Genomic DNA, 22,817 nt, shown 5'->3' with positions numbered 1-22,817 from the left:
GCCTCCTATAAAAATCTAATATATCATGTGTGTTTTTCTATTCAAAGTTGACTGTAACAAAGATTGCTCTGACCATCCAATGAGCAGATAGAAAATGCTGTCACATATATATTAGGCTGACCCTTTGAGATCAGTATTAACTGATTAGTTAAAAAATAGTTTTAAAAAAGGAAAAAAACTTAACGTGTTATTTCAATTTCAATGTTCTCAAATGTTCATTTCATTTTAAAATGAATGTCTCCAAAGAAAATATAAAAAAATACCGGCGTGTAGACAAACAACAAACACATTAAACGTTCATATGCATTAGGATTTTATAGTAAAACAAACAATTACTGTGATTAAATGATCATCATGGTTTTAAAAAAAGGCAAATAAATAAATAAAACACTCGTAAACACAGTCCCGTCACGTTACAATCCTTCAAAGCAGGGGTAACAGTTTCACAATGAGAGTTAAAGTTCAAGAGAACAAACAAAGGCAACAGCTGTGGTATACTGTATAAGCTTAAAAACAACTTTCCTGCAGTTATGCCAAAAGCTGATCACTGAGAGTTTGTGTGTGTTTTAAATGCATATTTGTGGTCAACAGTACTTTGCAGATATAGGATTAAACATGGTTTCAACGTCGGTGGTTCGAACTCAAATAAAGCGTACCCACATACACGCACACACCCTACAGTCAACAAATTAACAATGTAATATTACTCAACCAGTGTAAATATCACTTCCTAACATTAGAGTTCAGAGAGGTCAAACCATTCACGAGACAAAATTCCAGGGGAGGGAAAACATGTCTCACACTGGTTGCTGCAAAAGTGTTATCATTCACTTTTTGTCCTCACATCACCTATAGCAGCTTTGAGTCCCAAGTTACTTTTCTACATAACACGTTGAATGATATCAACCTTTCTTTTGTTACTCATTATCTTTCCTCACGGTGGTCTACCCACTCCCTGGAAACGCCCAACCCGCAGTCCATGGTCACACTGTTTTCTGATCTGAATGACACCAGGCCAACTCCAGCTTCAGTCTTCGTGTTTTTAAGGCTTCAGGGTTTGTGTTTAAAATGAGCCTCCACTGCAAAAAAATAAAAATAAAATAAAAGTTGCATTACACAAAAGACCTGTTAATGTGATTAATATTGACAAAGTTAACTTGTAACAACAAATTATCTCAGTATTTAATTTCTAATCAAAGTGAAAATATCAGTTTCATATTAAAATCATATAGACCACAGTTGATATATTTTACGAAAGAAGCCGCCTAGTCAATCATTCGGCCTATTTCGGAAAACGTGTCTTTGTTTGCATTATTTACAAGAACCACTACGTTGAGTTTCTCGACCAGCGAGACTGTCAATTTTCAAGTGACAGCTGAACTAAACTGTCCAAAATATTATCATGGGAGAGGCACTAACAAGCAGAAACACCCAAAGGTGCGACGCCCCTGCTATCATGTCAAAGCCAAAAGGTAAGCAGAGCTGCAGTGAGGTTGTTTTAGTCAGTTTGTTGCTAGTTTCTGATAACTGCCAAAAAAGTGGATTGTTTATTGGATGATGTGTTCAAGCTTCACATTAAGTACAGTGGATGAACTGCCGTAAAAATTGGATTATTGTCAAAATGGATTCTTGTTTTTGTTTTTTTTACTTCAACAAGTTGAAGCCCAGGCTCAGGCTTCATATTCAGTCACCACTGGCAAAGCAGCATATGGAGCGAGGTGCAGTATATTTACTCAATTGCATAAGACCTAAAAAAAAAAAAAGGGAGGGGGTAATTTCAGCAAGACAAGAAATACTGTGAGTAAAGTAATTCTTGATCCTTAGTGTGTTTTGATGAAAGCATGTCAAACACGATTAAGACTTGCCATTAATCTCGTGCAATTTTAAGGAAAAATGCTCCTTCTTTGTATTTGAAATGTAATGAATCAAAAGTTTTAGTGGTATCAGTACTTGGTATAGGTGACCACTCAAGAGTATTCATACTGGTATCGGCCCGAAAAAAAAAAAAACATATTATATATCCCTATCTCATAGTGAAAAATGTAAACATTGATATGTAACTGGTAAATACGGAGTATTAGAGCCAGTGAAAAAAAAAAAAAAAGGGTTGGCAGGATTCTGACTTTCTCTTTCTTCATTTTCTCAGAATTCTGACTTTAAAGTGAAAATTCTGACTTAAAAGTCATAATTCTCCTGAAAAAAAAAAAGTCATAATTCTCACGTAATCACTTTAATCTCAGAATTGTTCCGATTTTGAAGTGAGAATTAATGTCAGAATTCTGACTTTAAACTGAGAGTTCTGACTTTATGACGTAGAGCTATAAATTGTGGGGGGAAGTCAGAAAGTCAGAATTTTGAGAATAAAGTCAGAATTCTCACTTTAAAGTCAGAATTCTCACTTTAAAGTCAAAATGCTGAGAATAAAATCAGAATCCTGCCAACCTTTTTTTCTTCTCTTCACTGGCCCCAATCCTCTTCCGTAGATAAACCTAAACCTAATACTTCAAAAATTTTATTGGTAAAAAAACACCAATATTTGAACCGATCTTGAGCATCTGTACCTGCGTATTCCTGCGGCCTCATCGGTCGATTGATGACTCTCTGAAAGGCTGCAATCCAGTCCCGTTGCTCAGCCTCGGTCTCGCAGGCGAACAGGAACTTCCTGTCTGGAGTGACGATGGTGATGCCGTGATTCCAGTGGTAGCCCTGAATGGTTGAGGGCAGGCCAGGCAGAACGGTGTAACTGTTCTCCTTACTGCCGATGAACACTTCGCCGCGGGCGTAGGCGTCCTGGGAGGAGAGTGCGTGAACACAGTAAGTAAGGAAGGAAATGAATAAATAAATACTGTAGGTCAGCAAAAGACAAAATTGTGGAGAGTGGATGCCTGCTGTATTATACCAAGGGGTCTTTAAAATACATCAGTCGTCTGTCGTCCATAGTGAACCATCTCTTCTTGAAGCCCTCTGTGTGCTGTATCAGCAAAAGTAAACATGAAAAATGAAACTTGTTGCTACTGAGACAATTCACATTTGCAGACAAAGTAAACCCAAAAATGTTCTTTACAATAATATGTTCTATGCGCCCCACTAGTCGAAACACAGCATTCCAAATGTTTTTATGTCAAGCGGCAGCCATTTTGTCACTTGCTGTCAACTGAAAATGACATCACGGTTAATCAGCTTAGGTAACGACCAATCATGGCTCAGCCTGCGAACGTCACATGACCAAACCCAGAAAACAGGAGAGCCGCGATTGGTCATTATCTAGATACTGCGATGTCATTTTCAGACGACGGCGAGTGACAAAATGGCCGCCTCCTGAGATGGATTACAATGGTTGCATTTTGCTGCTTAATTTGTTATTCAGAATTGTTGTGTTTAGACTGAGGGCTGCATAGAACATAAGAAAACTTTAGGGTTGACTTGATGTTAAATGTGTGCATTTTTAATTGAACACAGACAAACTTATTATATAATGTGGCAACGGTGGATAGAAAAAACATTTTTACGTTCTACCCTCACGTGGAAGTCTATTTAATTGCATGTTGCTATATGTCGCTGGCATTAAAAAAAAAAAAAAATCAACAAACATAGGCCTACATCATTTGTAGTAAAGAAACAAATATTTTGGACCATGACCATCTAAGTGAAATTGGCTAATTTCCCCATGCAGTATAGGGCTGGAAATCACTAACAATACCAACCTTTGGACCTGTTTTCTCCATGAAGCCTTCCTTCATGAAGTTTCGGGTCAATTTTGGCACTAGCTGGAAAGCAACAAAACTGAAGTGAAAAAGAAGCATGAATCAAATATTAAACATGGAGTTACCCACAATTTTCACTTACATGAAGAACATTTCTAGAATAATATGTGTCTTCAGTGCAGAGGCTATATGAATAATTAAAATGCCAGGTTGTGAAAGTCCATTTAGTATGTTTGCGAACAATGCTTATAATGTAAAACCTTGCCAAAAAAAAGCATTGAGATGCCCAATGAAGTCATCCATCCTCACCTCCTCATTACTTGCCCCAGGGAAGGCCACTTGTAGGTAGTGAAATCTGGCCGCTCTGATTGCATTGAACCAGTCAATCATTTCCTTAAAAAAAAAAAAAAAAACATCAGACAGCTGAATTTAAACAAAAACTTGCTCTTACATGCTGTTGGTAAGGATATTAAATAATGTGCAGTGTGTAGACAAGAGCACTTTGGTTATGAGGATGCTGCAGCTTGGGATCGATACCTCACAAGGAGGCTGAGTGAACCCAATGAACTGTATGTACACTACTTGGCCAGCAGAGGGACCCGTGCTCTAAATGAGACCGAAAGGTCTGCCTTTGCTTCATTTTTAATTACATCTTCCACCCTGTTCATTTGATTTGTTTAAATAGAGCAATGATATCAAGTATGCTTATGACATTTGTGGAATGATTCAGAGGTGCAAAAAAACAACAACGTATTAAAGCATAAATCTGTGGGTGAAAACATTCTCAATGATCCACAAAGCACAATTAAAACAAGGCTGTACAAAATATGGAAAATGTGATTTGACACAGGGTGTTCAACAGTATCTCACATATTTTTGGTTACCGGTAATATTATATGTTTTCAGTGGACAAGATGAATAACTTTGCCAGAGTGTAAAATATTCACTGAAATATTCAAAGAAATCTCTAAGCATAAAAAAATATATATATATCTTCATGGTGCTATAAAAGTGTTTTTGTGTAATCCGATGAAAAGATTTATTAAGGTAAGTATTTAGAAAAATGTGAAGGCTGTGCTCACATTTGTGAGGCACTGTGTTAAATTTGTATAGTTGTTTATTTGTTTATCCATAATCTATATGTAATTTTGGGGGGATTTTTCAGTATATATTAACTGTTTGTTAGTTTTAATTAGTTTTTAGTGCAAGATTGTTAGTTTTTACAATATTTTTTTTTAAATGTGTCATTTTAATTTTATATTTTATTGAGTATTAGTTTTAGTTTTTTTTTAAATATATATATTAAGTGCCTGTCAAGTGTACGTTAAAAAAAAGATCACTAACGTAAAGATTCAGTGAAATTAATTTTTTTAAATCAATTTTTACTTTATCAAAAATTATTTTTCAATTTTAGTTTTACTTATCCCGTTAACTATTAACTATAATTAGAGATCTAACGAAATCCAAACATCACAATGCGATATTATCACGATATGAAGGTCGTGATACGATAATTATCACAATATTGTAGGGAGGTTGGTGATATAAAAAAAGGTCAAAATATTGTAAAAAAAAAAAAAGAGCTCATACTAAAAATTTCAACACAATATTGTGCGTTTGTACATAACAGCAATGCATATAGACAACCTAAAATGTCTAATCAAACTTAATATTGAGGCACTTACTAATGCACGTACACACGTTCCTCTTCATCTGACCATTAGCGTGCATTTTAAACATAGAATGGTCAAAACATGCCTTGTGAAAGTTAAACAGCACAAAAAAAACTAGCCACCAGAGGGTGCTAGAACTGCACAAATGGAAATCAGGAAATCAACCTGACTTTTTTAACGGATGTGTTGCTTTTAATGTCGTGACATGACGACAATATCGCAATATCGCGATACTGCCGTTACTGTTACATCCCTAACTATAATAACCTTAGTGAACACACCTTGGAGTCGCTGTGGTAGACAAAGATGTTCCTTGTGCTGTTGTCTTTCAGGTAGGTGATCTGCAGGCCGCACGGGTTGCCAATCTTGGCCGGCTGGAAGGTGGCATTGAGGGTTTCGATTTTCATAACTGCCTTGGGATCCCTGGCCTTGCATTTAATCCACATAAACAAAACACTGTAACAAGTTTTGACCTTCTTCACTTACAAAGCATTCATGTGTTTCGTGTCCAAAGTAGAATAGTGCTCACATCCTGCTTGTTGAAGTATTTGAGGGCCCCCTCCCTCTCGGAAAGGACGAACTTTCGGCTGAGAAACTGACCGTTGTCTCGTCCTCGTTTCCATAGAAACCCCTCGCGGTACCCTGTGAAAAATGAGTGTGCTTGAGAACATTGTTACCAGTGGCGGTGACATCTTGTACCCGGGAGAAAAGGGCAGAATATGAAATGAAGTGCATGGCACCGATTGTCTGTCCGCCAGATGATTTCCTTGTTATTAATATTCTGTTCTATTTTAAGCACCCGTGCTTCCTCTTTACTCTCTTCTGGCCAAAGGCTCAGCCTACATTGTCTCAATTTCTGGCATTACGCTTCTATTTCTATCAGGAAAGGCTTTCTTATCTGTATCTATTTCTGTGTCTTGAATCGTCGGAGGACGCCTCTGCAAAAAAAATAAGTGACTCAGCACTGTTACTAATTGCATGAGAGCGATACAGAACTCATTTGTATGGTGTTATGCATGTTAATGAGTTTCATGTTTATAATTAGTGTTATAATAGAGACATGAAAGTCTGTTTTTATCTTAAAAAAGAGGCCTAAAAAAAAAAGTCAGGACAGAGAAACTGCAGTTTGATTACCCACAGTGGGTTTATTATCACTTAGAGCAAAGCCATTAGCATCCATTACCAATCTTCTGCAAATGCAGGTAATGGGACATCAGACAGTCATTTGATCCACCGTTGGTAATAAAATATTGAAAAGCACAGCTTTAATTACATCCAATTTTAGCATGAAAACTCATACATTACAGTATGGTAACTGCATGTCTTGCGTTCTCCCACCCTGCTGCTTCCATTTCCATTTTCCTTCTTCCCTGGCAATTGGCTGCTTGGCTTTTGTCTTCTTGTCCTAAGCACCAATTTCACTGTGTGTGTCCCTCTGTGCGCGTGGGTGGGCGGGCTAAAGTGCGCACGGCACATGTGTGCGATGGGCCTTTGTGTCTGCGACTTTCCGACATGAAACATTCCCCTCCGCTGGCATCGCCTCTTCAATCAATAGCCCTCATTGTCCCCCACCCGCGACTCCTTCCCGGTACACCCTCCTCTACTTCCCTCTTCTGAATATGCAATCAATGCTGACATTGGCCTACCACTGAGGCCAGGCTACTGCCAATAGCCTATTACGATCAATCCTGAAACACACGCAGAGGAGGACAGATGCACCTTGGCGGTGATGAAGAAAGCTTGATAGAATGACTCGTGTTACTCTGCACTCTGCATATAATGCATGTGTGTGTGTGTGTGTGTGTGTGTGCACATGGTTTTGCACTGAAACAAAGGATGGATGAGGTCACTACAAGCCAATGAGAGAGCAGATGGACGCATACATGCTCCATGCGCAGGCACACGAATACGCTTATATTTTTGGTCATATTAGGTTCGTGTAATGCTGTGCACGAGTACACCATTAAATTAATAGCACTGTGGCAGTGTCAACATTACGCACTAATGTCTTTGTAAAAGCAGAAGCATTAGATCCGATGAGAGTGTAAACACTGTGACATGCAGCCACTCATTTTTTGAACCGCTTATTTTGTATAGGGCACTTGTCATGATTAAAATGCAAATTGTGTTTTTTTACCCCCTTAAAAATGTGTACTCAGTCTCCATGACCCAATTAATCATGCATCACATATTTAAAAAAAGTGCCGGACCTTAAATAAATGCCTGCTTTTCCCTGGGTTAGGTCTCAGCAACCTTTATTGTCAAAAGAGCCATTTTAGGGCCAAGTGCTAATTAGAGCTACACATCAACACACAAATAGACAAGCATTATCCAATACGTACACTTTCTTCTACCTTTCCTCTTCATTTTGTTTTTTTTAGATTTTTTTTGTTGTAATTTTTCAGACTTCGTTTTCATACATTTGAGTCTTTTCTGCCTTTCTGTCAAATTTCTGACATTTTAGGCAATTTTATGGATATATTATGGTCATACTCCGCCTCCTTTCTTCCTTTTTTGGACATTTTATGGCTATTATTTATTTATTTATTTATTTACATTTTCTTCTGCCTTTTTTCTTATCAATTTTTTAGCAATGGTGTGGAAATTTTATGGTAATTTTCTGCCTTTCTTCTTTTGTTTTGCGGCATTTTATGGTAGGTAACTTTTCTGCTTTTTTATTAAATTTTCTGACATATTTAGCAATTTCATGGACATTTTATAGTAATTTTATGCTTTTCCTCTTCCTTTTTGAACATTTTTAGGTATTTAAAAAAAATCATCTATTTTTTCTGACAACCTAAAAATGTGCACTGACATTTTTGAACATTTAATTAGTCATTTTTATCTACATCATTAATTCATTTAAATAATATTTTATCTAAAAAATAAAAATAAATATGTAAAAGCTAAAAAAATAAAATATATTAATTTCTGCATTTTTTTTAGAGAACCACAGGAGAGGAACTAAAGATCCGCATGTGGCTTTATAGCCGCAGGTTGCAGACCCCTGCCCTGGGTAATAACAGCTGATGCCACTCGGACTTTGTAATTATCTATACCAGTGTTTCTCAACTTCCTATCCAGCTTGTTATCCATGTCTCCCACAGCCAACACAGTTGAGGATCATTATCAGGCTTCATGTAGACCTTGCTGATTAGCTGATCGTTTGAAACACCACTGCCAAGTATTTATGGAAAGCTAAACGTAATGGTGGAGTTTAAAGAGTTATAAAGTTATGAAGTATGCGGTGCGGAGAATTCCGAAACAAAACCTCCTCAACATTTTATAACAAAGATCCTAAAAGAATTAGTCAAAACAAAAAAGTTTCCACAAATTATGATCCCTGCTCTAATACATGACATGCCCCAGTTAAAAAATATTTATAGGTGCCTTACCTCAAATAAACATAGCAAAGAGTTGAACAGGACATTAATAGAGTAGATTTATTGCATATTTCTGGGAAATAATAAGAAAGAACCCAACAAAGATGAGGCTTTAATGCATATGCAATAGTGTATTCTGGCCACTTGTACTGTATGATTAATTTTAGGCATGGGTTAGGGTTACTACCAATTCCTTATTTCAAGGACAAACTCTTTTGTGGTTGTTTTATGATCAGGAACATAAAGCACACATGTCTGATGGATGCCCATTAAGAATGTAATTATTGAAATTGGTTTTGAGGATTCTACACAAAATCTAAGTTTTATGACAAATTGCAATTACGTTAATTGTACGCAATTTTAGGGAAAAAATGCTATTTTAGGATCTACATTATCATTTAATATTAATATAGAAAATATTCTGTGCAAATATAATGGGTTTACCCCATAAAGGTAAAATTGAAATCTGCAAAAAGTTAAATCTGTAAGGTAAAGGTACTGTAAGCGTTTAATCTGTAATAGACACCTGCTACTTTCTTAAACCGAGTTCACGCGAGTATTTCATCCTACAATTCGTCACCATGTCATGATGCAAAAAAGCAAAGTGATTCTTCACGTACCTGCAGTGTAAGGTTCTTGCTTCTCTATGAACTCAAATTCGTTCCTCTCGTACTTGGCTCTGATCCATTGCTCTCTGAGCATCCTGGAAACACAGCGATATCCCTCGTGGTTACAGTTTGCAAGCAAACATAGTGAAGTGACTGGGACGCAGATCAAACATCAGACTAGTGCCAGCAGGAGAACAAAATTGGAATCAAGTTCTGATCATGTGCACTAACTGGCATAATGGTAGAAGCAATCGTTACAAAAACTTCATATGACATAATACTGATACTACTTACATCCACTTTTTTTCACTGAAACATAGTAGACTATTATTAGTATCTGTTTATTTTATTGGTAGAATTAAACCAAAAAAAACATGACAGAAGGTAACAGAGATTTTTGTTGATCCGCCTGACTAGATCATTAGCCATGTTTACACTACAGGCCCACAAAAGTGATAAAATATGAATCACAGTATATGTTTTGTAAACCAATCCTCTGTGATTCACTGAAAATCTTGCATTTGTTGAGTTGTTGTTTTTGTGCTCAGACTAAATCAATATTACTTTACATTGTTGCCATCTGGTTGAATCTTGGTCTTCACTATATGCGACTAAAGATTCGAATATCCAATTTTAGTTTACATATATCATATTTGTATAAGTGATATACATTAATACATGTATTTAGCTTTTGTCCGCAGACAACAACAAAAAATTAGCAAATTTGGCTTCAAACTATCATTCATGTTATGCTAGCTCTAGCAACATACGCAATAAGCAAGCCACTACATTTTTGTTTTTAAAATGTCCGGCTTTGTTCTGTTTCCCTCACCTAGCTACAAATAGTCCACATAGTCTACTTTACTAATACAATTTGCCATTAACATTTATCAAATGTTGTTTGTGTAAAGTACTAGGGCGCATTTTTGTTTGCCCATTTGTGCTAGCATGATATTTAGGCTAATATGCTAACTAATACTACCGTTGACCCTCATGTGGAGGCTGTTTGTGTTGCATAACTATTGAATGCAGTTTTATATGTAACATGTTTTTTTTTTTTTATGCTAGATGCATAATGTTGGAATTTTATGATCCTCTCCATTTTCCAGCTTTTAGCATCTAGACGCAATTATAACCCCCTTTTTGGGGCGCATCAATTATTCACTGGTTTTCGCAGGGGTTCACCGCATTCATTTGACCTCATGATCTATAATGGGAAGTTCCACATGAAGTCATCAAGCAAGTAATAATGTCAGCATCCTCATTTTAGTGGTTACTGAGCAAGTCACTACTATTCTAAAATCGAGAAACAGAATTCCTTATCGAGCTTAACTTTTCAAAAGGGAGAGCCACAAACACATGTTGCTATTCTATCCTGCATTCTTGTTTGTTTCTTGACCTTAATTAGCTTGAATAATGGAACAGCCGCAAGGTTTGCGTTGTGCCAATAGTTGCCGGCACATTAAAACAAACAGTGTTCAGCATTCTAATGTGATTTTGGTTGCTACTGAGGTTCGATCTAAAAGGAAAATGCCTGGATCGCTGTACAAACTCATCTTCTCTTTTGGCACGTTCATTTGTTCATCCTTTCTTTTTTTGACTTCAACTTGCTGGACATAAAAGATTTTTATTTAAAAAAAAATAAAAATAAATAAAAAATACCCACTGAGTCTCTCTGCCTTCACTTGACTATAAAACACACTTACTTGCAGTCAGTATGCGTCGGTCTGTAGTAGAAAGCAGGAACATTCTGCTCATATTTGGCCTTAGCTACATTGTTCCCCAAATCTGCCATAAGCTGAAAGACAGAAACAAAGTCAAATGTATGCAAAGTGCTTACTCAATAGCAACATTTCTTACACTTTGCAGCAGACATATAAAACAGGACCATCAATCTATTAATTTCCTGTACAGCTTCATTAGGGTTCACCCTGGACTGGTTGCCATTCAATGACAGACATTTACACGCTCATTCACACCAATTCAGAGTCTTTAATTAACCAAAGAAGCACGGTTTGGGGTGTGAGAGGAAATCAGAATACATGGAGAAAAGAAAATCCACGCAAGCACATGGTAGAACATTCAATGAATGAGTCAAATTTTAAAAGCGCAGCAAAAAAAAAGAAAAAAGAACAAAAACAAACATCTAAAAGCAGAATACAATGTATGCATATAATATTACTTGAGTGAGGCTATCACAAATGTGTTCTACTAAATAATTCATGGAAATGACTCAGCTCATATCATTTCCATTTCTTATTTTTCTCAGATCAAAAATGTTTCTGCTGTATGACCAAGGACTTATTTTCATCAGTGTCAATCACAAATAAGCAATTATTTATCTTTTTAATTTTTAATTTGTTATTATTATTATTTTTAATCTTTCTCTCACTTATGAAGTTTGTACGGAAAGTCAGAATTAAGTAAGAATTCTGACTTTAAACTCAGAATTTTGACTTTAAAGAGTCCCCATTCAGTCTTTAAAGTTAGAATTCAGAACCCCCCCCCCCCCCCCCACACACACACACACACACCTCATAGCTCTTGGTCACAAAGTCAGAACTCTCACTTAAAAGTCAGAATTCTGAGAATAAAGTGAGAATCCTGCCAACCATTTTTTTTCTCTCTTCACTGGCCCTAATCCGCTTCCGTAAATTTCTCATATGCTCAAACTTGTGTGGAACTCCCAATCATGTCAATGTTCATCCAAAACCTCATAGATGGCATCACTACATTATTTCATCATCCCGCTCTTAATTTCAGTCACCATTGCCTCCCATTTATTGCCATATCAGATCCCATGTCCTCAACCTTCACTGAATGACTCACAATATGAAATCCTCCACCCCTCCCCCGCTCCCAATGCCTTTCCCGACAGCCTGTTTAACTAATCGAGGATGACCTCACATATCCCTCATAACCAGCCTTATTTTTGGTACAATATTCAGCTTGCTCATGCATCCAAAATTTTGGCTGCTTATCTATAAAATGTTGATTTTAAAGGGGAGATTTGTTTATATGTAAAATAGGGGTGTCAGGCAATTCAATTTTTTTATCGTAATTAATCGCATGACTTCAAAAGTTAACTCACGATTAATTGCAAATTTTAAATCTGTTCTAAATGTACAATAAAATGTACAATAAAATATTTTTTTTTACTTTTGTTAACAATATTGGAAAAAAATGTTGAACTAAAAGAAATATGGCTGCATCTTGTAGTCACTGTAAAAAACAAGTGTGATATTGATTTGTGTTGAGGTAATTTGCATAATTGTATTTGTAAGATACTGGTGACAGCTCAGTGCATTTTCTTTTCATATGAACAGCTACCTAATCTTTAACATGAAGTAAATTGTGAAATTATGCACATTTTTAAAATTGTAAAATACATCTTGACCCCGGTCTCCACAAACATGTGCATTATTATTACATTTATTACGGCCAAATTTTGACGTGGACATGTCTGCTGCGTTGTACAGGCTTTCCAAGTAACGGGCGGTCATTAACTCATTCACTGCCATAAATTATTTTCTTTTTTTTAAGATGATTAAAAATAAGGGGCAAGAGGCGATTCAATGTTTTTAATTGTAATTAATCACATGACTTCACTAGTTAACTCACGATTAATCACAAATTCTATATGTTCTAAATGTACAATAAAAAAAATTCTAGGTATTTATACTCTTGATAACAAAAGTGGAAAAAAATGTTAAAGTAATACAAATAGTTAAAATGAATTTTTGACGTTTATAGCCGTCAATGGCAGTTAATCACACGTAAAAAAAAAAAATAGTGGCGTTAAAAAAACTTTTTTTTTCCAAAATTAACGCACTAATTTGGACACCCCTAATATAAAATGGTTAGGTCACTAGAGTCTCTGCCCACCCGCCAATTGTGAAATTATAGAGGTGTCTTTTTTAAACGCCCATTGCATACCACATGCAGGCCAGTACAGTTTCCACTGCCCTTGATGCTTGCTATCAGAGCCTCACCTCCACATCGCTTGCCTCCCACGTGTCCTGAATCGACTTGACCCTGCTGATGTGCGGGATGCCGCGATGAAGGAGCGAGCAGGCCTGGCAAACAAACACACCCAGTGTCAGTGATGCCCAGTCCGGCTCTGCAGGCAGAAGACAAGAGCAGGGAAAGGGATAAGGGAGTAGGAGAGGTTGCAGGAAGTAAACAAAGCAGAGAGATTGAAGGTCGGTGAGTTCGGGGAGAAGAAAGGAAATGAGAATGGGAGGAGAGAAGAGGAATGGGTGAGATGCTGTTAGGGTAACAAGAAGATTTCAGGGTACAGATGAATTTAAAGCACATATGGTTCATTTTGCGTCTGTTCAAGAAGCACATGGCATGGCAAAATGTCATTTTCAGGAAATGCTGTTCAGCTAGCAAACAGGAAACAGAGCTTCTGAAATTCGATAAACAGAACTAGACGCTATAGTTTCATCACCAGATCCCTGCTTGATCTCGGAAAGAGGTTTTCTAAGACCGACATGACACAGCAGCAGAAGTGCCTGTGGTTGTTGTTAAGTCTTCCATTCTGCCCACGTCAAGCAAGCTCATGAGAGATGTAATGTGCTACAGTGAGCGAAAGCCAAATGTCGATCAGACGTTATGCAGATTTACACCCAACAGACACAACATTAGTTCAGTACGCCAGATCAAATACAAAAGCAGAATCAAACATGATACTTTTACACAACTGTATCAGTGCCATCTGACAATTTGGTAACTTTCATTATATTTTGTGACTTTTTACTAGCAATTATATTTCCAAAAAGTGACTAGAATGAAAGCTCACAACTTTTTATGGTGTTATAGGTTGGGCCCGACCCAACCAATTAATCAGCTGGCCGATTTAATCAGCCGACATTAACTCTTTAAAATTGGCAGGTTTTTTTTGTGGGGGGGGGTCACTTTTGTCGATTTGTCAGCCAGTTTTTGTGATTTTTCACTCTGTTGGAGTTAATTAAATACCAAAGGACAAAATATCGTTAAACAAATGTTTGACTTGTAATTCATATATTGATTGTTGATTGACCCCAAATAAGTTGTTTTATAAAGTATACATAAAAAGAAAAACAAGAAAAAAAAAAGGGTGTGTTGGATTGACATAAAAAAAAAAAGTATGGACACATTAAAAATCACGTTTTACCAACATGAATATTGCATAAAATAAAACTACATTCATGATTTTACTAATGATTTTTTATGTAAATCCAACAGACAGATTTTTTTTCAGTACATATATATATATATATATATATATATATATATATATATATATATATATATATATATATATATATATATATATATATATAATTTTTTTGATTGATTTTATCCTGCTAAATATCAGAAGTGGTGTCAGCCTAAAAAAAAAATAATAAAATAAAATAAAATTAAAAATCCTTGTTTATTCTATTTTACTATTCTCCATCTACAATGTCAGGAGCTGTGGTTGGTTTGTTTGTTCGTCCAAATGGACACCCATGCGTTGCATGAAGACTCTATGCAAATGAACCTGATATCAATGTGATGCCTTGTCTCCTGTGACATTGCGCTCTTCTTCCCAGAATGCAAAAGATGAACAGAGAGAAAATGGGAAACGTGGAAATGACATATCAACTACATCTTGCGCAACACCTGACTGCTCACAGACATTCACAGCAGTGGTTACCATGGTAACGCTCTGTTATACATTTTATGTCACTCATTTGTCTGCATGCTGCCGTTATGGGTTGAGTGCTCTTCTTTTTGCACCCAGCCATTAAATTTGTTTACTGCTTGTCCTCATTAGAATCGCGGGTTGGCTGGAGCCTATCCCAGCGGACTTTTGGAAACAAAATAGAATACTTAAATTACAAGATGATATCACAAGCTTATCAAACTTGGCCTACTATACTGCCAGTGGAAATGGAACATAATAGTTTTCGGTCATGGCTCTACTGCTGAGAAGGCAAATTTCATTTTCATTTCAATTTAAAGGGCGTGACACTGAGAAGCCACTACGTTTTCCGTTACATCTCACAGCTGCCATCTCCAACAGGCTCTCAGTACACACACAGTCACTCAGAGAAAAGGGAATATGTGACACTCAAGTGACTAAAAGGGGGAAGGAGAAGGAAAATAATTGTTTTATTATCCAGCTACTGAGCTGCCCTGGCTTCTCTTTCGTTCATCTATTGTACGTCCAGTCACGTTCTCTCAGCAAAAGAGAAAGTTCTTTTACAGGAGAGAACAAGAGTTCCCAGATGCCTTTATCAAAAGTCTCTGATATTCTGCGGGGAAAATACACAAAATGTCACAAAGAATTGAATTGAAATCTTATTTGACAAATGAATAAATAATGACATCATGTTCTAAGCCAAACTTTTTTTTTTTTGCTCCCGTGATCGAACTTTCTTTCTTTTTTTCTCTTTTTTTTTTCAATCAATCGCCACCCTCCAGTTCGGCAGCGTAGAGCGTCACCAGTGAGCAAAAGGTTCTGGGCCACCAACACAGCTGAGGACTTTATTTGAACGCTCAGGAAGTGAGATACGTAAAACGCTGACCTACTTTTTTCTTTAAAAAAAAATAATAATAAAAAATACTTTTTTAATACAAAACAATAACACACACACACACACACACACACACACACAAAACCCGCTTTTCTTTTGTCGGCAATTGACTTGGGAGAAGTCACCTCCTATTTGTCACTCAATGAACATTTTCATGATTTTTTAAATCGTGATTTTTTTTTTACCTCGGACAGAAGTAAAAAAGTGGACAAGAGGACATATGCAGCCTACACAAAGGAGAAGTCAGCCCCCAAAAATATCTTTATAATCATACTTTGTGCGTAAATATGGTGGTGGGGGGTGGTAACTAAAATGATCCAATTGAACAATAAATAATGTACATAATACATTGAATGTAGTTGTACTTATAGATAAAAAGTAATAAAAGTTTATAAGCAAAGCTCCCCTCCCCCCCAAAAAAAACAACTATTTTTTAAAGCAAACCAGGCCTACTTTACAACCAAAATTCAGAAATGGGAAAAAAATAAATAAAAAATGTTCCAGGGAAAAAATATCCTAGAAAAAAAAATTGCATTTTTTTTTTTTTCTCCAAGAAAATTATATAATTATATATATATTTTTTAAACAATCTTATGAGTTTGGATTTATACTTTCTCTATGTATCTATATTTTTGGGGAAAGCACCCATGTAGTTTTCAAGAAACAATGCCTTTTATGACCCCCCCCCCCCCCCCCCCCAAAAAAAAAGAAAGAAGTTACCGGTATGTTAAATGTGAAAATGTTTTTTTTTTTGTCTAAGAAATATTTTGAAGAAAAATTGTTGTTTTAAATGTGATTTTTTTTTTCTTCAAGAAATCGCCCGCCCGCTTATTTGAGATAACGCACACCCTTTGACAATCACTGGGCTACCATACGCACTTCCCCCTCAAACCTGCATACAAATTGCAAGCAATTAAAAAGTCTGTTTCAATATGTGCCCTTTTTAACTATTTCAAACAAACACAAGCAAAAGATAGAGCAGAGCACACACTGAGCCAGCCATCCAGCGGTGAGGTCATCGCTGTCTTAGTCAGACAACTTAATGTGTGTCTGACTAAACCGCATGCACAGGATACACATGCAGGTCACTGTTCTCAGCACGCACTACTACAGTGCTTCTTTTGACAACACGAGTGCAAGGAAATGAGGTGCACTAGGCGCAAGAAGCCAGTGTTGATGGGAGGAAGAGTCTTGGATTTAAAAGCAATCTTTCTACATCTGCACAAACATGCCACGATCCGAGTGAACAATTGGATGACACAGCAACATAAATCATCAGCTTGACGTCTTCATATCCTGGCATTCAACACCATAGCAAGTTAGCAACGCAGCCGTTTGCTTGCTGAAAACAACAGAGGCCCCGGTATTGAGCCCTGTGGAACACCATGCGTTACATTATACACGTGAATTCCAATTTTCTTTCTTTCTTTCTTTTTTGCTCGATATAGTTAGTATGAAGAGATTACATTAATAAGAAAATCCCATCACGTACCGTCACAACATTCACAAGTCGACTACAGAGCGCACCAAATTTCCTGCAGCACAAATATATTTCAAAAATCACTTTTGGCAGAATGTGGCTGCATCAGGCGTGTGAATAATTTGGAATGTGGAACTTTTGGTTTACACCAAAAACTCTAAGGGCTCTATATTTGTAGCAAAGTGCGTACCAAGGGTCCTTTGACAAATTGTTGGCTGAAAGTCATCTAAACTTTACACCTGCTGGAACCACATCTAAGTATTGGCGCAGGTAGTGTAATGTGGATGTGTTGAATTTGATTTGTGGTGGATGTCATTCATTCAGAAATATGTCAATGGCATGCATCGAACCCTCTGAGTAATTGTAGAAATCACTTGATTGACTGCATTATTAGTATCATCAGCTATGGGGGAAATTATCAAGTTGCCATTTTCTTTTGTGTAAAACATACAAATGACCTGTGGGAAAACATATAAACCGAACCAAATGAAAATGAATTTTAACTCGAAAATTTAGAGTATGAATAACTTTTAGTCTAAATGTACTAATACTAGTATAATATAATAATACTATATATATAATACTAGTACATGGTGTTGAAGATTGATTGCTTTACGCTTATAAATTGGATTCCATTGAACAAGGGCTTTGGTAATCAAAATGAAAAGGAGCTGAATAACAAAGACACATTTAGATGCTTGGATTCTACTTCGGCTTCCTCCCACATTCCAAATACATGCATATACTCTTGCCTAAAGTCAACTAGCTGATACAAGCAGTATCGAAAATGGATGGGCAGACATTGCAGTTTGAAAGATTTGTTTAATTGCCAACACCAAGCAAAGAAGACTGCTGAGGTGCCTAAACTGAGGATACAATTTATTTGTGTGTCCTCAGCAGAGGGCAGAGGCACAACATTGCTGAGCTGCAGATGCTATAAACCGAAATATCCTGTAGTCATGGAAGCATCCAGCTTAACCTGTCAGCGCTGTCTGAGTGAAATCAGCAAAAGTAATAGGACGCAAATGAAAACGATTAAGCTGAAAGATGCGTGATGACGTGTTTATTGTGGTGAAGGTCAACACAGTGAAGGGTGACATAAGGACATGTAAAGTCATTGTCGTGCTGTTTATAAAATCTCTCATAAAACTTCGCAAGTCTCTTCGTAAATTGGAAAGGCTCTGTGTGTGTACATGTTAACTTCCTCCCTGATTCTGACATGTTTCCGTGATAGCAGCATGAAATGCATCTTGGGATATTTTCCTAGCCAAGCCTTCACAAGTATCAAACCGATGCATCCTTGGTTTAAGTTAGTTGACAAGAACAACAATCGGGTATTTCATGTGTTCTTGCTTTATGCGTGATTTCAATTGGAACAGTAACTGTGCCGTGACTGAAGACATTTCACGGTTTCCACAAAGACGTAAGAATGGACAAAAACACCAATTGGGGAAAAGCTGTGGTAGTAGCAGTAGTAGAAGAAGAAATAGAAAAGCTAACTGTTAGCTAAGCGGAAGTTCCTCCTCCGCATCCTCAATCATCCAATCACAAATAATTGGCGTGGTAGCATGATAGAAGTCTGAAAATCATTTATTTTTTATCAAAAAAAAACCTATGTACAATATGTATATTATTAATTGAATAGTAGCATCTCTAGGAACAGAAGACCAAGACAACTGAGTGCAGTACTTGGCTGTGACCAGCAGGGACACTGTAAACTTCAATCTTGACTAGTTTGCAGTCGAGAGAAGAACAACAACGTCATCTATTGACAATTCCCAACATCCGGGCATTTCTAATATTTCCGCTTTGTATAATGTATATGTAATATTATGTCTGTATGTATGTATCCACTATATATAATTTTGCCACTTGCTGTCGACTGAAGATGACATAATGCGTGCTCAAGAAACAAGGAACAACAAATCATGGCTCAGTTTGCTGACCAAACCCAGAAAACAGATGAGCCGTAATTGGTCGTTGCCTATTTCTTCAGCACAGGTGATGTCATCTTCAGTTGACAGCAAGTGGCAAAATCTGTTTTTAAAAATGTCTTTTAAAGGTTTTAATTGTTCATGGAAAATAATGAAGTTATCAAATTCATTCTGGACAAAATATTAACTTTTTACTGCTAAGAATGGCTCAATGAGTCAAGTATCGTTTTAAACTAATACCATCCTCATGTCAAAACCATTTGGCTAAGATACAGTATTTAAGACCAGATTGTGCACCAATGTTACGGGCCGGATCTACAAAGCTCGCCTATTTGAGTTTCCACAAATTTTGCATCCAAAAATCTGCGAGAGTGAGCCTGGCTCCAGTGATGCTCTGCTGCAGCCAGTCCTCCGAGGAACCATACCAGGCATCTTGGGCGGGCTCGCCTCCAAGTACCGGCCGGGCATTCAGCCCATCCTGGAACCTTCGTGGCCACTTTGGCTTCATACCATTTCAAGGGAGAAAAGTGGCGGAGGTATTTGAGACAACAACCATTTGGAGGCGAGATGTATAAAAGGGGGTAAAGGAATGCCTAAGTTGAGCGCAATGTTAAAAAGATGCTCAGGTGTGTACTTAGTGTTTTTGATTTTAAATATTTAGATTTACGATCTAGAAGTGATTTTTGTAATGTAGCCTAATAGGTAGTTCACAGCGTAGGAATATGTTGTAAAGCAGCAAAAAAAGGCACGGTCGGTTACCGCCATCCTTGCTTGTTTACTGTACATTTACTGTAATTATGAATTCATGCTATGTAGTGTGTTAGCATTTGTTAGTAACATATTACAGTGTTCTCTGATTTACAAATTATGGTTAAATCACACAGTAGGAAGGTAAACCGAGGACATCGATGTACTTTAGTCCCATCACTGTACAGTACAGCAAAATCAATTAGACTAGCAAGATGATGCTATCATCTCACACCACTCTCGTTGGAACAAAGCAAACGGTGAGAGGACAGGTTTTTTTTTGGGGGGGGGGGGGGTAGTTTATGTCTAGTTGTCTACACTTACACACTATGACATCACACACAGCGTGTGCGCACTCACACACACACACACTGATTTATATATCTAATTAGCACAGACTCGGTCTACGGTGATTGCACTCAGCATTAGCTCTTGCCACTCCAAAAAAAAATTTAAAAAAAATCTTACAATTGAGTGCTTAGTGCCATAGTGGTCAAGGACGACTTTACATACCTGGGTTTCCGCAGTCCGCACATGTTCCGTTGTCCGGTCTGGCCAGCACGTCTTGCAGGAGCCGGTTGTTCCCCTCCGGTTCCATTGTAAGCGTTTCCGAGCTCGACACAAGCACATTCGCCGACTGGAGGCAAACAGGCAAAGCAGACCATCACCTGCTGTCTGTCAGCCGGATTTTCTCTCTCTCTCTCTCTCTCTCTCTCTCTCTCTCTCTCTCTCTCTCTCTCTCTCTCTCTCTCTCTCACACTCTCTCTCTCTCACTCTCTCGCGCAGACTATAGTGAGACACCCAGTGGTGATGTTATACAATTACACTTTTTTTTTTTTGCAGATGTTAAAAGGAAAAAAACACGGCAAATGAAAAAATCTCAATTTAATTAAATGCCTGCCTAAAACGAAAGTGTTTTAAACTGCTTTTTAAAAAGAGGCAGCTCAAAAGAATGTGCATTCCACAATTTGGTGGAATTTGGGGGCAATGGAATGCAAAGCTCTAATTTTTAATCCATGCCAACATGGCATGGAGCATGTTGATTTAAGGCTCTGTAAGTAAATGTAAAAATAAATCATTAATTTAGTTTTAAAATTAGTTCGCCAATTACAGGAACAATCTATTTACAGCTGCACTTGGGATGATGGAGTGCAGTTAAAAATAGAATCATGGGGGAAAAAATAAATAAAATAATAATAATATTAAATATGTCCGTACAATAAGTATACGAAATTACTTGTGTTTGCTTTGTTAAAATAAAACAGTTTATATATTTTTATTCTGTATGTTTTCTTTTTAAATGTGTAGATGATCAAAAATTCTACCTTCACGTTTAACACGGTCACGTTTAAGTTTAATATATTAAAATGTACGGTTTTCTTTCTTTCTTTCTTTCTTTTGCTAGGCTGGCTTTTATCGAAAATGTAACCCAAAGTGTTTGTGGAAGGTCGCGTGTTGTGACGTCATCACTTGTGCGACAATTCCACCCATCGTCTTTCAAAACAAAACATGTCGACTGCAATGAATTTCGGGACGAAGAGCTTTAAACCTCGACCACCTGACAAAGGCTCGTTCCCATTAGATCACTTTGGTACGTTACACGTCGTTTAATAACATTTATTATTATCGTTCGTCTGTAATGCTTATTTAGTTTGATTCAACAACACCGACCTGGTTGTGATGAAAGCTATCAGCTGCTATCAACAATAAGCGATTTTAGATGGCTGTTGTGTTTAAATGTGTATGCCACTGAGTGGAAGCGTTTACTTATTTATTTATTTTCCTGATTGTGTTCGTGCTTAATATTATTTGGATTCCAGGAGAGTGCAAAGCCTTCAAGGAGACTTTCATGACATGTTTGCGAGACAGCAGATTCGACAATTCCAAGTGTCGGCTCCAGTCCAAGGCCTACCTGGAATGCCGCATGGAACAGTGGGTTTCATTGTTCTTTTTACTTTACTAAAATGCTCGGCAAATTAAGTCATCTATTGAATTTCTGTTTGCTTTCATCTTGCACCGTAGTCAGCTCATGACAAGGGAACCACTGGAAAAACTGGGATTCAAAGACCTGGCAGACCCATCTCCTAGCCAAGCAAACAAAGACTGCCAACATTGACATGCATACAACTACCACAATGCACCAACGCTGTTGTGCTGAATACATTCAAAGACTTCACTTGTGTATGATAAATGTAGAACAGAAGTGTGCAAATGTGTTTGACAAAAAAATTCAGAATTCAACAAATGTATATAAAATATCTAAATAGATGTTTGTTTGTTTTTTAAACCTATTATTAATTAAATCTTTTGTATTTATATGTAAGTGTGTGTAACTTGAATACTTGCCTCATGGACTGCAGCTCTTCACCATGGTTGTTAAACACCCTGAGCTAATTGAAGATTAACATTTGGCTCTTAATTGGTGAAGTGTGTAAATGTAGTAAAAAAAAAACATCTAGACACATTATGCTCATTTTCTTATGTGTTTGGGAGATTTCGTAATGGTGCAATGACACCTAATTTGGCATTTTTGGCCGTAATTCCAAAAAGTATTTTTGCCGTAACCACAATACTGCTTGAAAAACAGATGCCACACTGACTATACAGTACAATGAAATATGGTGGTAGCAGCAACATGAACGGGCTGTTTTTCTTCAACTGGACAAGGTAGAAGGAATGGGGTAAATGTACGGACCTGAATATATGACCGGATAGCCGATAG

The 22,817-nt window shown here is 37.1% G+C and overlaps 2 protein-coding genes across 3 annotated transcripts; one reads left to right on the top strand and one right to left on the bottom strand.

The window, feature by feature from the left end:
* Positions 1 to 296: 296 nt before the first annotated feature.
* LOC144038893 (arf-GAP with dual PH domain-containing protein 1) lies at positions 297 to 20,775 on the bottom strand. 2 transcript variants are annotated; one of them, XM_077551736.1, is made up of 11 exons: positions 20,609 to 20,775; positions 13,361 to 13,488; positions 11,075 to 11,166; positions 9,381 to 9,463; positions 5,907 to 6,019; positions 5,659 to 5,805; positions 4,014 to 4,097; positions 3,705 to 3,767; positions 2,900 to 2,971; positions 2,562 to 2,790; positions 297 to 1,079 (listed from the first exon to the last, which is right to left on the bottom strand). In XM_077551736.1, the coding sequence occupies exons 1-11, from the start codon at positions 20,691 to 20,693 to the stop codon at positions 1,051 to 1,053; spliced, it is 1,125 nt and encodes a 374-aa protein (XP_077407862.1). In that variant the 5' UTR covers positions 20,694 to 20,775; the 3' UTR covers positions 297 to 1,050. The 2 variants fall into 2 exon arrangements, with proteins under 2 accessions (XP_077407862.1, XP_077407863.1); XM_077551737.1 differs by having other exon boundaries at positions 13,361 to 13,444.
* A 788-nt stretch (positions 20,776 to 21,563) lies between these two features.
* cox19 (cytochrome c oxidase assembly factor COX19) lies at positions 21,564 to 22,418 on the top strand. The gene is made up of 3 exons (XM_077551097.1): positions 21,564 to 21,686; positions 21,916 to 22,027; positions 22,118 to 22,418. Exons 1-3 carry the CDS (start codon positions 21,605 to 21,607, stop codon positions 22,209 to 22,211), a joined length of 288 nt encoding a protein of 95 aa, XP_077407223.1. The 5' UTR covers positions 21,564 to 21,604; the 3' UTR covers positions 22,212 to 22,418.
* Positions 22,419 to 22,817: the final 399 nt, after the last annotated feature.

The sequence above is a fragment of the Vanacampus margaritifer genome, chromosome 18 (genome assembly GCF_051991255.1).
Source record: "Vanacampus margaritifer isolate UIUO_Vmar chromosome 18, RoL_Vmar_1.0, whole genome shotgun sequence".
NCBI lineage: Eukaryota > Metazoa > Chordata > Actinopteri > Syngnathiformes > Syngnathidae > Vanacampus > Vanacampus margaritifer.
This window is presented reverse-complemented; position numbering and strand designations above follow the sequence as displayed.

What these genes read in the sequence shown, in the direction of transcription:
- LOC144038893 (XM_077551736.1), bottom strand. Translation starts at nt 20,693, where the DNA reads ATGGAACCGGAGGGGAACAACCGGCTCCTGCAAGACGTGCTGGCCAGA. An exon ending in GCAAGAACCTTACACTGCAG is followed by an intron (nt 6,020 to 9,380) that starts GTACGTGAAGAA and finishes CATTTTTCACAG; the next exon opens with GGTACCGCGAGGGGTTTCTA. An exon ending in TGTATTTTAAAGACCCCTTG is followed by an intron (nt 2,791 to 2,899) that starts GTATAATACAGC and finishes CTCTCCTCCCAG; the next exon opens with GACGCCTACGCCCGCGGCGA.
- cox19 (XM_077551097.1), top strand. Translation starts at nt 21,605, where the DNA reads ATGTCGACTGCAATGAATTTCGGGACGAAGAGCTTTAAACCTCGACCA. An exon ending in GTTCCCATTAGATCACTTTG is followed by an intron (nt 21,687 to 21,915) that starts GTACGTTACACG and finishes TTTGGATTCCAG; the next exon opens with GAGAGTGCAAAGCCTTCAAG. An exon ending in CTGGAATGCCGCATGGAACA is followed by an intron (nt 22,028 to 22,117) that starts GTGGGTTTCATT and finishes CTTGCACCGTAG; the next exon opens with TCAGCTCATGACAAGGGAAC.